At 45.3% G+C, this 13,253-nt stretch overlaps 1 protein-coding gene across 1 annotated transcript in view; it reads right to left on the minus strand.

Moving 5' to 3' along the window:
* ANO2 (anoctamin 2) overlaps window positions 1-13,253 on the minus strand; it is a 363,519-nt gene that overhangs the window by 264,573 nt on the left and 85,693 nt on the right. The window contains exons 5-6 of the mRNA XM_050747557.1: window positions 3,926-4,077; window positions 1,900-1,954 (exon numbers count right to left, since the gene is read on the minus strand). Of these exons, the coding sequence (XP_050603514.1) occupies window positions 1,900-1,954; window positions 3,926-4,077 (207 nt within the window). The remainder of the gene's footprint in view (window positions 1-1,899; window positions 1,955-3,925; window positions 4,078-13,253) is intronic.

Raw genomic sequence — 13,253 nt, forward strand, 5'->3', positions numbered from 1 at the left:
AAAGGAGCTACCTCTATGTTGGTCACTGATGTCTTTATTTCGTGGTTTTTTTCCTGGGTCCTCATCCTGCCTCCCTGATCAGAGCATATCATACACTTCCTTGAAGATTCATGTCTTAGAGCACCGTCCTAGGCACACAGCAGCTGCCAACTCAGTGGCTTTGCCTGCCTGAAGCCCTACGTGCCCAAAACAGCCTACAGAATCCTCTGGCCTATGGGACCTGCAGGGGACTCTGTTTCTTACATGGGAGGAAAGGGGTGCTTCCCACAAAAGAATCAGGGAGGGACAAGCCTATGCCAGTCTATAAAGAGATGCCCAGCAATGAAGTCTGCCTTGCAACAAAAAGCTGAGGTGCTCAGACACCCACAAAGAAGCAGGCATAGGGGAGACATCCACAGATGAGGGTGAGGTCCTCCAGCCAAAGTCCAGGGCAGAATAGATCTCAGGACAAAACTCAAGGCTCTTTTCCCCTGTTCTCAATGTGTGGCGGACTGAGGAAAGGAAGATGCTTCCAGAAGGAGAGATGAATGCTAGAAGATGTGTTATTCCATCATTATTTACATTCCCATATTCCAGCCACAGCCTAAAGGGAGTGGTAAGTAAATAACTATGGGGTCCAAGAGTGTTTAATTCTTCTCCTAATATAGTGCAGTAATTCAACAGCAATAATAATTAGGAACAGCATTTATACAGCATTGAATTATTTTACGAGCACTTTGCAATTATCGAGTAATCTCCGCAACACCTTATAACTCCCCCACAGTCGTGGGACCCAAGCCACAGTGAGATTTCATTGGCTACTAATAGCATCAACCAAGAAAATGGGACGTTAATGCCTTTTTCCATTGGAAGAAAAAAGAAATCACATGCCCATTTTAACTCTGCCTAAGACACTAGGCTAAGGGAGCTGAGATTTCCTTGCCCATCCTGCAAGTAAGAGTTAATGCCATGTTTGCAGTGTGCCTGGGAAATCTCCTAGCCTCCTCTAATCACCTGTCCCTTCTTATTCCTATATTTTCTTACCACCCTTCTAGGTATCTAACCCTTATTCCTCCTGTGGAAACTTCAGTTCTTTGGTAAAGATCAATGGAAACGCACTTCATACTTCCCATGGGGGCATGTGTAAGTTTCTGGCATTCCTTGGGCCCCTCTTTCTGTCTTGTGCCCATAGGCTACGTGACCTCTAGGGTGATAGAGAATAAACTGATCGGTGAATGAAGATGTTCTACAGCTCATGCAGGGGCCACAGAAACACAGGCTATATGCAGATTTTTATTAGAATCCATCATCCTACAAAATTCAAACACTTGACATAAAGGCAAAACGACTATGGAAGAAGAGCTATGGTCACGAGCGTTGGCTTTCTAGTGAATGGGCTGGTGATATTATTCTTGGGCAAATGGGTTAACTAGCATTCCATGTTATATAAATTCACATGACTCTGTCATGAGGGTTGAAAGAAGGGAAAATGCATAAACAAACACAGTGGTCCAACCATCAGAAGGACTAGTTCTAGTCCTTGTTCTGACACTAACGATCTATATAATTTTTTTTCAATGCATTGCTTCTCAAAGCCTCAGTTTCCTCTATGTAAATCAAGGGGTTCAACTAACTAACCCCCACAGCAACTATGACCTTCCCTGGTTTTTTTTCCTAAGCAGAACTTTAATGGAGAACCCATAAAGAGAAGACGACGCTCCCCTTAAACCACAAGTGAGGGCAGCTATTTGCTGTTTCTTCTGGGGAATGGGGAAGCTCTTGCATACTTTTCTCAGTTGCTGGGCAACTCCAAGCAAATAACTGTGTGAGGTGGCAGGGAGGGTAAGAGAATATCCTGCCAACTAGGGACTCAGCTCTTTCCCCATCCTCTTTCCTAACACAGTACATCTATTTACTTACAATGCGGCTGCGGGTGGCATTATCAAAGAAGGTGTCCTTTTCCTGGATGTTGTACCTGGAGACACCAAGAGAGCAGATGGCAAATTCACTTCTTGCCCTGAGACCACTGCCACCCCAGGCCCACAGCAAATCTTTAGAAAGCAACATAGCAAGACTTATGAGGTGCACACACACACACACACACACACACACACACACAATGTTTATGCCCTTCTTGACTCAGTAATTCTAAAAACTCATCCTAGAAATTTCTCTTAGGGAAGAAATTCAACACACAGAAAGAAAAATAACATAAATAAAAAATGCCTATTGAAAAGGTACTTATAATAAAGATTATAACAATAAGATGCAATCCCAAAATCTATAGGATAGGGTATCATGCAGTCATCGAAATTTATAATTATGAAAACTTTGTGTATAGAAAAAGATTATACCATGTTAGAAAAATATATGATGATAAGGTTCCAAATGGAAAGTATGTAAAAAAGATACTGGTGCATGAACAAAGACAGTTAAAAAATACAAAACAAAAAGAGTATCGTTTCAGGGTGTTGGATTATCACTCTGATTCTTCAAAATTTCATTTAATGTCACTGTCATCTCATCCATTAGAAAAATCTTAATCATGCAAGGGCTGTGTCTGTTTTTAACTTCATACACTGAGCTTTCACTCAGAAAATAGCACATGGGGTGTGTTTGTAATGCTGAGGAAGCTGTGCTAAAGGATGCAGTGATGAAGGAAGGAAATATGCTCCCAGCACCCCAGGAGCTCCAATCACTGAAATGTACATTTCTCTAAGTAACTGACACAGAGTAGAACATGGGAACATGCAGACCATTGCTATGAAAGTTCAGAGGGTGAAGCGCATGCTTCTGGTTGGGAAGAGCAGAATATCCTTCAAAAGGAAGGTGTTGATGAACCAGTCTTGAAGGACAACAGAAGTAAAACAAACGGAGGTGCCTAGGAGGTTACCATTCAGATGCCAGCACCAGCATAAATGAAGGCCCAAGGAAGGGGACGCAGGGAAGCACCACAGGACATAGAAAGAGCAGCAAGCCACCAGTCACCATGCAAGGCCCAGCTCAGCCACTTTGGGCCGTGTGACCCTGGACAGACTTAGACTTTGGTGTCTATAATAGAAGATAGTTAGATCTGGCCGGCCACCTCACAATGGGGCATGAGTACTGAATGAGAGGGTAAATACATGCAAATGAAACAGCATATGCATATGTGTAGGATAATAGCGAACACAGCAAAGATGAATAGGAGATGGTCTCTCATGGACAACAGAAACACTGCTCCACAACTTCCACCTCCTAAAATGAGAAGGTCCTTCTTTCTGTCCTCTCTGCCCTTCCATGCCCCGGCCTTTCTCTCTCTTGCTCCATTTTCTCGTCACCCTTGATAGTTGTTTATTTTCTCATTAGCTCCTAGAGCAAAGCTGATACTTGACGGCTGCATCTCCCACTTCCCAGCTGTGGCTCCCCCTTCCAAATGTTTCCCAAGTGGCTATCTCTGTGAAGAGCTTTTATTCACTCTTCCTAGGCAGGCTGCAGGGACAGGGGAAGACCCTTGAGAGTCAATGAATGTACAAGTAGGCAGTTGGAATCCAGAAACCCAGAGGCTACCTTCTCTCCGGTTTATCATATCCTGTTGAAACCCTATTAGACTGGCAATTGGGAAGAAGGTTTTCCTGCAGAAGATACACAGGCATCTGACCACTTTCTCACAGAGTTCCAAAGTTTATTGTTGGCTGCTCCCTGGTTTGCCCATCACCCTGCAAAATGGTCAAATGGCGGATTTCCTGCTGGACAAGCACCCTCAGCTGTTTGGGGTAATCTCACATGGGGAGGGGGTTCACAAAGCAGGCACAGGGACAATGTCACCGTGAGAACATGCTTCCTACTCTCTCTCCCAGGCATTGGGGCACCCACTTTGGGAGCCCCAGGGCTGAGTCATGGAACAGCGTTCAATTTTCCTTCCCATCCCTTCTCACATCCCTGCTCCAGCAGCTTTAATACTCACAGGTACATCTTCTCCCTGGAGAATGGGTAGGACAGGTTTTTCATCTTGTTGTTGCTGTGTTCTGGAACTCGGGGTTGCAGGGGCGAGCTCAGCTTCTGCAGAGCTGCACTGAACTTCTTTGCAATGCTGCCTCCTGCTTTGATCTCGTACATCTATGAAAGGAAGAGCCACAGGTCTGAAAAGGGGGCCAGTTCCAACAGAGAGGAATAGATTCACAAAAAAAAAAGCTGCATGGACACAGATTCCTAGAGGTGAACATTGGAGAGAGGAAGAGACTTGGAGAAACAAGAAGGAGGGCCTTCCCCTTTTCCCCAATGCCTTCGCAAGGGCCTAGACTCTGGACTCCTGTCAATCCTTTGAGCTCATGGAGGTGAGCAGTGCAGAGGAATTAAGTGAGGAGTCCAGACTTTCTATATGACTCAATATCATCTTAGAGAAACTGCACACCTACTATGTGACCCTACTAGGTGCTTGACACAAATTAGCTCCAATGCTTACAGCAACGCTGCTGGGTAAGTAATACTATTTCCATATTATGATGAGACAATTAAGGCTCAGAGAGGTGAGGCAAATTAACAAAGGCCACATAGATAGGAACTGGGTGACAGAGCTTGGATTTAACTCGTGTCAACCTAATCCAAAGTCTATACTCTAAAACTGAGCCACGCTTCTATGTGATCATGCAGCATCACATTCTTTGTGTTTTTCTTAGGAAATATCTGTGTTTAAATGAGTTTGCTTTCAAAGTACTCAACATTTAATGAGTACCTGCCTTGAGTAAGGCATAGATTTAATACCAAGGTAAATGTTAATATTTATAGTGCATACAGTTTTTTTTATAATGCATAGCATGCTTTGCATACATTATAGCTTTGGATCTTTATAATTTGCAAATGGAGTCACTGAGACACAAAGGTTGTATTTCTCACAGCAAAGCTGTGACAAATTGATGATGGCCACACATTTTTTACACAAATGCTTTTAGGAGGTAGCATCTCTGTTCCCACCCGCCTTGCATCTGCATTTGTTCCGTGGATGTTTAACCAGTGGAGTATAGCAGGCATGACACTATGCTATTTCTATCCTTTAGAACATGGGTCCCCAATCCCCAGGCCACAAACTGACCAGTACTGGTCCAAGGCCTGTTAGGAACCGGACCACACAACAGGAGGTGAGTGGTGGGTGAGCAAGCATTACTTCCTGAGCTCTGCCTCTTGTCAGATCAGACGTGGCATTAGATTCTCATGGGAGCATGAACCCTATTGTGAACTGCACATGTGAGGGATCTAGGTTGCGTGTTGTGTTCTTTATGAAAATCTAATGCCTGATGATCTCAAGTGGAACAGTTTCATCCTGAAACCATCCCTGCCACCACCCCCTCTACCCTTGGTCCATGGAAATATTGTCTTCCATAAAACCAGTTCCTGGTGCCAGAAAGGTTTGGGGACCACTGCTTTAGAAGATGGGCAGCCTCAGCCTTGGTCTGCCTTATCACTTGAAGCCCTGAATCACACCATAAGAAGTCTACAAGATGTCCCGAGAGTACCCAGTGAGGGAAAGGCACTCAGCTGAGCCCAGTCTTCCAGTTGCCCTGCCAAGCAGCAGGCATACCACTAAAGCCTTCCTGAACCCTCCCATCCAGCCCACCTCTAAGCTGGCTACCACCAAGTGACCCCAGTCGACACCACACGAGCAGAATAATCACCCAGCCCAGCTCTGCCCAAGTTCCTGACCAAAAAATCATGAGATAAAATAAAATGGCTGTTGTTTTAAGCTACTAAGTGTGGGCTAATCTGTCAGACTGCCATGGACATCCAGAACAAGAGGTGACATCCAGACCCTCTGACTCGAAATCCTATTTCCTTCTCTACCGTGATAGCTTCACATTACTTCAATATAGAGGGGCAGTAAGACTGGTATGAAATACTTGTCTTCATACTTGGGTACCTGAAACACTCACTAAGATAGAATGAGAAAATGCCACAAAAGATACATAAAGTACTTTGAGGGTTCAAAGAAAGGAGGCAGCACATTCAGTTGAGGAATTAGAAAAATGTTTCTTTGAGGGAGTAGCATTTCAGTTGGATTTAGCAGAAGGGTAATCTTCTTCCATTACCATTTTGTTCTTTAATAAAACAATGATAAGTAAGGACAGGGCAAGAGCCGCACCAGTCTAACAACTGAAACATAACCACAGTTTATTTCATTCTTCTAAACCTTTTTCTATGCATTTTAATTTCAATTACAAAATTAACACAGTTCAGGTAAATGAACAAGCTTAAACCATTAAAGTATATTAACTAAATATTAGGAGTTTCCTTTGACTTCCAACCCAATTCCCACCCTCTTCTCCAAAGGGAACCTTGCTTAACGGTTTGGAATATATTTAATTCCTATCTTTCTGTATAGATAGAACTAGGTTCCTTCCTAAGCAACTGTGACCCTACTTCACATATTCCTCTATAATTTGCTGTTTTTATTTGGCATTATATCATATATATCTTTCCAGGACAGTCTGCATACAGCTATTGTAATGGATGCATAGTATTACACAGTAGACATGAATAGTAATTTGTTTAGCCATTTCCCTAGTGACAGGCATTTATTTCATTTCCTATGTTTTATATCTTGTTTTGTTCATATTTCTGTTAACATTCACTTATAAATACTTTTGATTAATAAGGCTTGAACAGATACAGGCAAAGACATTCAAGGCAAACAAAAAAGTGGAAATGTTCAAGCTGGGTTTCAGGAGGGTTACATGAGGTGGTTTGCTTGGACAAAGGGGTTCTGATGGGCAATAGTGACAATCTTCAGGTGCAACAATATTCCGTTGCCTTGTGCAGCAGATTTCCATGCAAACTCAGTCGAGGCAAACTGAGACGAGTGTGTGGAGATCTGCTACACAAGGCAGTGGAAGACAGTGAAGAGTGTGAACAGCGACAAAACCAGAGCTGTGAATTAAGAAGATGATCAAGTGAGTTGTGTAAGAAGACAAAGAGTAAGCCTGCCTTCTGAAACAAGGAGATTGTTGATTCTAGTAGCATATACCATTTACTAAGTATCTCCTGTGGGCCTGGCTTTCAAGGTACTTTAGTGCTAATCTTAAAATATGTCGCAAAGCCAAGAGAGTTAAGTATCTCAGCCAAGATCACACAGATAGTGTAGACAAGCTAATAACCAACAGGGTTTAAAGCCCCTCGCGAAGTCCGTGTTCTTGACTGCTTTACTCTACTGCTTAATTTGCTAAAATGTGAGTTATCATGGGGAAAAACAGTGTACAACTTACAATATTGCCTCTATTGTCGTAAAGGTCTTGACCTTTCTACCAAATCTCTCCTTCACACACATCAGTCACTGCAATGCTCAGAACTCACCTCTCAGGTGTCTCTGGCCTGGAGGGATGGAGACAGAAATAAGACCACCTCACACTGTCACAGAACACCTCTGATAGGCCATTCAGTGCAGGTTCTGACCAGACACCTGACCTGCACTGAGACTATGCAGTTCACCATACCATACCAACGTCTTTAAATGGCATGTGTGCGGAAATCAGTTTCAGAGTAGGAGGGAAGCTGATGGATTCTGTCTTCCAGATGCCTTTGAATGGCAGATTTGGACCAACCAGGACTATTCCTTCTCTGTCCACTCCTCTCCATCTCCACCTCTGCTACCCTAACCTAAGCATCTTTTAGTAGTTTACAACAATAACTGGTCTATAACCAGTTTCTCCACATTTTCTCTTGCTAAGGGTTACCAGATTTAACAAATAAAAACACAAGATGTCAAATTAAATGTGAATTTCAGATAAACAATGAACAATCTTTAGCATAATTAGGTCCCATGCAATATCTGCAACCTATTTAAAACTTTTTAAAAGCACAGTTAAAACAATAAATTTTTAATATAATTATGTCCCATGTGGTATTTGGGACATACACATACTAAAAAAGTATACATTGTTTATCTGAAATTGAAATTTAACTAGGCGTCCTGTGTTCTATCTGACAATTCTACTCTTGCCCACCTCCAATTCGGTCTTTACACTGGAGCCCAAGTGAGGTTTCTGAAGCAAAAATCTAATCTTCTTGCCTCCTCATTAAAAAGCCTTCAACAGTCACCCATTGCTCTCAGGAAAAAGACCAAAACTCTTAACACATCCCATGGAACCTGTAGAAGTCTCCATATTTACCTTTCCATGTACTTCCTACTGACTGCACCCAGACACCGGCTGAGCTGGGCACATCTCCTCCCCAGCCCCTATGGCCCCCACCTCCCCACCCCCCACCCACTGGCTCACCAAGCTCTGTTCACACTGAGGTTATTATTTTTTGGCTTCCAAACAATGGTAAGTCCCACCTTCACTGTATTTCATGAGCCCCAATTCCTTTTTTTCATAACACTTATCACAGTTGTAATTTTATACTTATTTGAGTGACTATTTGATGAATGTCCAGCCATCCCTACCAAACCATAATTCCATGAGGACAGGATACTGTCCAAAATGTTCCCTATTGTTTTATGAATGAATGGAATGAATGAATGAATGAGAAATCTCTGGAGAAACAGCATTGATGACAGAGTTGCTGTCACTGGAGGAGCCCAGACTGGGATCCAAACAGCCATAAGACAACTCGTCTGGTCTTGGTAGAAATAAACCAGGCTAGAGGTGAGCCAAAAGCCTAAGGCCTCTGATAGGCCAAAAGGCTCCCCCTCCTGCCCCTACCAAGTGCAAAAGCACCCAGGAGTGTAGCACCCACAGGGGCCAGGAATGCCTGCATTTAGTTGATGCAGATTTCTAACCCATTGATTGTTTCAGGGTCTGGCTCTGGCAGACGTTCAGCTGAGAACCTCCAGGCAGTTCCTGAGCCTCACCTTGGCAATGGATCTGGTAGGGCTCACCTAGAGAAATGGGCTAAAGGGAGTGGGCTTCCGCGCTGTTTTCACTGGAACCAGGAGTGGGACTGGGGTAAGTTTCAACTGTTTCTCGATGGAGGATGCTCCGTATCACTGAAAGGAATATTGTTGGCTGCCTTCAAGAGTGTGGAAGGCCAGAGTCCCACCAGAAACCTCATGGTAACATCAACTGCATAGCCCTGAACAAGACCCTACACAAATGTCCCACAGCAGACTTGTGTGGGAAGAAATTTCCAGACTTCAGGGATTTAGTAGGGGGATGGAACAGGTGCATATCCACAATAAAACACACATATGTCTCCCCAGTAGTACCACACCATACACACTGGGCTTGAGGTGAGGGACCTGCTTCCTGCCTCCGAGCTGTTGTGCGTGTTACTGGTTCCTGAGACTTTCTCCCTCCTCACCCACCTGGATGACTCCTGCCTCTCCTTCACCACAAGGCTCATGTGCCAACCCTCCCAGGAGCCCTTCCTTGCCCTCTCACTTCCTGCCATGCTTCCTTGGTACCCTGTGGATAAATACCCACCTCATAAAATATATTGTGGGTTGCTTTTCTTGACTTATGCATCTGTCTCAAATTCTCAGTTGATTTGTCTGTCTCCCCAAGAAACCACGGACTTACGGAAAGCAGGGACCCCTCCCGTGTGCTGGCACACAGTGGGGATAGGAGGATGCCCCCTTGCTGACACCAATGAGATGTGCAGCTTTGGGCAAGTCATTCCCTTCTCCCAGCTTCTTCATCTCCAAAGGGAAAACAAGGGAACCTCTACTTCCTACCATGATGGAGTAACAGGGACCCATTTACTCTCCTGCCTGAAACAACCAAAACACCCGAACAAACTACATGAAATAATGATTTTCAAGATACTAGACATCAGACAATGAAAGGCAGTGATCCCTGAGAGATGGGAGACAGACAAGGGGAGCCCTGTGAGTTCCGCTCACTGCCTTGGGAGAGGAGAGGAGACAGGTGGAGCCCAGGAAACTCCCTGAGTTGAGAAGACTGAGCTCTAAGTCTGGGGAGACCAAGGCAACTAGAGTTCACAGGACAGAGCACCCCAGAGGGCTGCAGAAGGTCCCCTTTGAGTATTTAGTGCATGAGTGGGATAAAAGTACCCAAGACTGGAGAGGGAACTGTCTGAAAGGAAATAGCACTTATGCCCAGCAGCTGTATGGAAAAATCCCCTAATTCACAGGGCACCGGGCAGTGTGCTCAGATGACTCGGCAATGGAGGATAATCTGCCTTAGACAGAGCGCTACTCCAGACCAACCTAACAAGTCATAAAAGAGACAACTGGACCAAATACTTTAAAAAGTATTGTCCAAGGCTACCACTCCATGGCTTTGAACATTTAATGAAAAAGAAACACTCATTCATGGCAGAAGCATCTCTGGGTACTTCCTAGATGTCCAGTCCCGAGCTTGGTGGTTGATTGTGGTAAGCCCTGGAGAAACACAAGGATAACAACCTCTTCTGTTTGGAATGCTTTGTAGTGTACCCAGCACTTCCCTGAGCATCATTTCATCCACAGTCCATACAAACTCTGTAAGGTGTGCCTGCCAGGGAGGATTAGCATCTCTACTTTATAGATGAGAACACTGAGACTCAGAGGGGCTGGGAAGGCCACAGTCAGTGGTAAAAATCATGCCAGGAACACAGGCTTCCTGCCTTCCCCGTCTAGAGCCCTTTCCTTCAACCTAACGTCCTTTGATCCTTGGCTGGGCTCCATGGACTGCCCCTGAGAAGAAAGCAGGCTGTAGTGCCCCTTTCCACCCCTGCCAAACCCAGCAGCCCAGGCTCTCCTCTTGCCTTCAGCAGGATTCAGGAAAGACCCCCCAATCCTCTTTATTGTTATTAATACAATCAGCAGTGGCATCATTATTACTGTTATTCTTGGACATCAGAGAATGATGAACAACCTCAGAAATGGCGAGACACATGCTAGCCAGCTGTTCCCCATTATGCCCTCCCTGGGTACATGATACGCCTTTCATGTGCTTAAAATCATAAATAATTTTTAAAGTATGTTGCTCTTATTTTTTATTCCAGGGCTCAAATGTGGTTCTCATAAAAGCTCACTTTGGCCTCACTGTCACAGTCTAAGGGGTTTACTGTCTTCTTTTTTCCTCCTCGTCCCCCTCAGCCTCTCCTCTCCAAAGGGGCACAGCAGTGTGGTCTGAGGGCTGATATGTCTCCTTTTTATATTAAAATCATGTGCTTTCCTGGGGTGTGAGGAATGAAGCTGCATATATTGGACAGTATACAAGGCACTGTTCCCATTTTACAGATAAAAATACTGAGGCATAGAAAGTTTTACTAACATGCCCAAGGTGCACAAACATTGGGAGAGCCAATGACCCCAAAGATCAAGGAAAAGGTCTAACAGTATAAGATAGAAACCACATAATCTTAATGACCCATGAGTCACTAGTATCTGCAGTGGCCTAAGAGTGTCTCTCCCAGCAACAGGCAGGAAAGGTCACCCAGGAGGAATGCAGACAAGACGTAAAAACAGAATGTGTGCCGCAGCTGGGAGTACACGTGTCGACAGAAATTAATGCTCATCGTCTGCCTCTTTTTATTTATTGGTGCTTTCCTCTGCTCCTCCTCCAGTCGCTGGATCATCGAAGTTGCATGGTTATTACTTACGGTATCTCACTCATCTTGAGAGGCTAGGGCTGGGCTGAAGATGATCATCACACCTTTCTGCTCACCCTAAAGGCTCAGACACACAGAGAAGCCAAACAGCAGGAAAGGGGTACAAGTCACTAGCTGGGCAAGGATGGAAGATTCTGGAGCTGAAGAAGGGAGGAACAAGAGAAGCCAAAAATGCCGTGGAATTCACCCACTGCTCTCCCCGCCAGGTGATGCCTGCGAGAGGTGCGTGCACACATGCGCGCGCGCACACACACACACACACACGCTGCACCAGGACCTGAGGGGTTCCATACTGCTGAGATCTGTCCCTGCTCGCTTGCTGCGCATTCACCCATACAAGTGAGCGTTAAGCCTTTCCCCAATCAAAAAGGAGACAGCGCCAGGAGCAGCCAAGGTCAGATACAACCTGGAGCCAAAGGGAGACTTTCTCTGTGCACACCAAGGACAGCGAGAACAGGGGCTGCCCACTCCCCTTGGCCCCACCCGTGTCCACAGGTAAACTTCCCCTCAGCAACAACACTGAGTATAGACAGAGGGTGATGCATTTACACAGTGTACATTCTCTAGTGTCTAATTCTGTATTTGTTTATAGTTTTTGATTCTGTTGTCAGCAGGTCCTCCACACATGAATGAATGTTTGCTGACTTATAAAAGTTGGGATTAAAACCAAACTTTTAAAATTACAGGCTGACAAGGCCTCTTAGGCGCCATGCCTCCTGCCTCCCTTGGCAGCCTCAGCCCCTGCCCCCTTCTCTGAGCTGCTCCCACCCTGGCTCCCCTCAGTTCCACATGCAGCCCAGGGTTTTCTTACCTTGGAGCCTGTGGGCATGTCCTTCCCACTTCTGGAAGGTTCTCACCTGCTCTTCCCACCCACAGCCTCCTACCCAGTGCTCACATTTCAGCTTAAATGGTGCCTTCTCCTCCTCTCCCCCACGACCATCTAAATGAGTCTCCTCTGGTTGGCTCTCTCGTCATACCCCCGTCTTTTTCTTCTGTGGGTGCCCCCTAATTTACTTTAGTTTTTATTTTTTATTTTTTTTGAGACAAGATCTCACTCTGTCACCCAGGCTAGAGTGCAGTGGTACGATTATAGTTCACTGCAGCCTCAACCTCCTGGGCTCAAGTGATTCTCCCACCTCGGCCTCCTGAGTTGCTGGGACCACAGGTGCGTGCCACCATACCCAGCTAACTTTTTTAAATTTTAGTAGAGATGAGGTCTTGCTTTGTTGGTCAGGTTGGTCTTGAACTCCTGGCCTCTAGTGATCCTCCTGCCTCGGCCTCCCAAAGTGCTGGGATTACAGGTGCAAGCCACCATGCCCAGCCTTGCCTCCCAATTTATCACTAGCCATACAACATCTGAATCCTCCCCATACCGACGGGGCCAGGGAACAGTTATAAGCACCACTGCATCACCAGCCCTCAGCAAAGTATCTGGTGTATGGTAATACTCAATAAATATTCACTGGATGGTCGGCTGGGTGGATGGAAAATGTAACTTTCCAAAGGATCTCTTATACACAATCTGTTCCCATTAACTGAAGGAGGCCTTTAGCAAAGGACTCAGATCAGGGCAGCTATAATGGTACATGTGCCAGCATGACGCCCTGCCTTTTCTGCAGGCAGCCCTCAGGGAGCACAGGATTCCTGCCTACTGCCCTTCGATGGAGCCTCAGAATCCATCTCAGCATCACCCTCCAGCACGCCACCACCACCGGGTGAGATCTGGTATGCATGACTCACTCGTCCAT

Source organism: Macaca thibetana, chromosome 11 (genome assembly GCF_024542745.1).
Source record: "Macaca thibetana thibetana isolate TM-01 chromosome 11, ASM2454274v1, whole genome shotgun sequence".
Lineage (NCBI taxonomy): Eukaryota > Metazoa > Chordata > Mammalia > Primates > Cercopithecidae > Macaca > Macaca thibetana.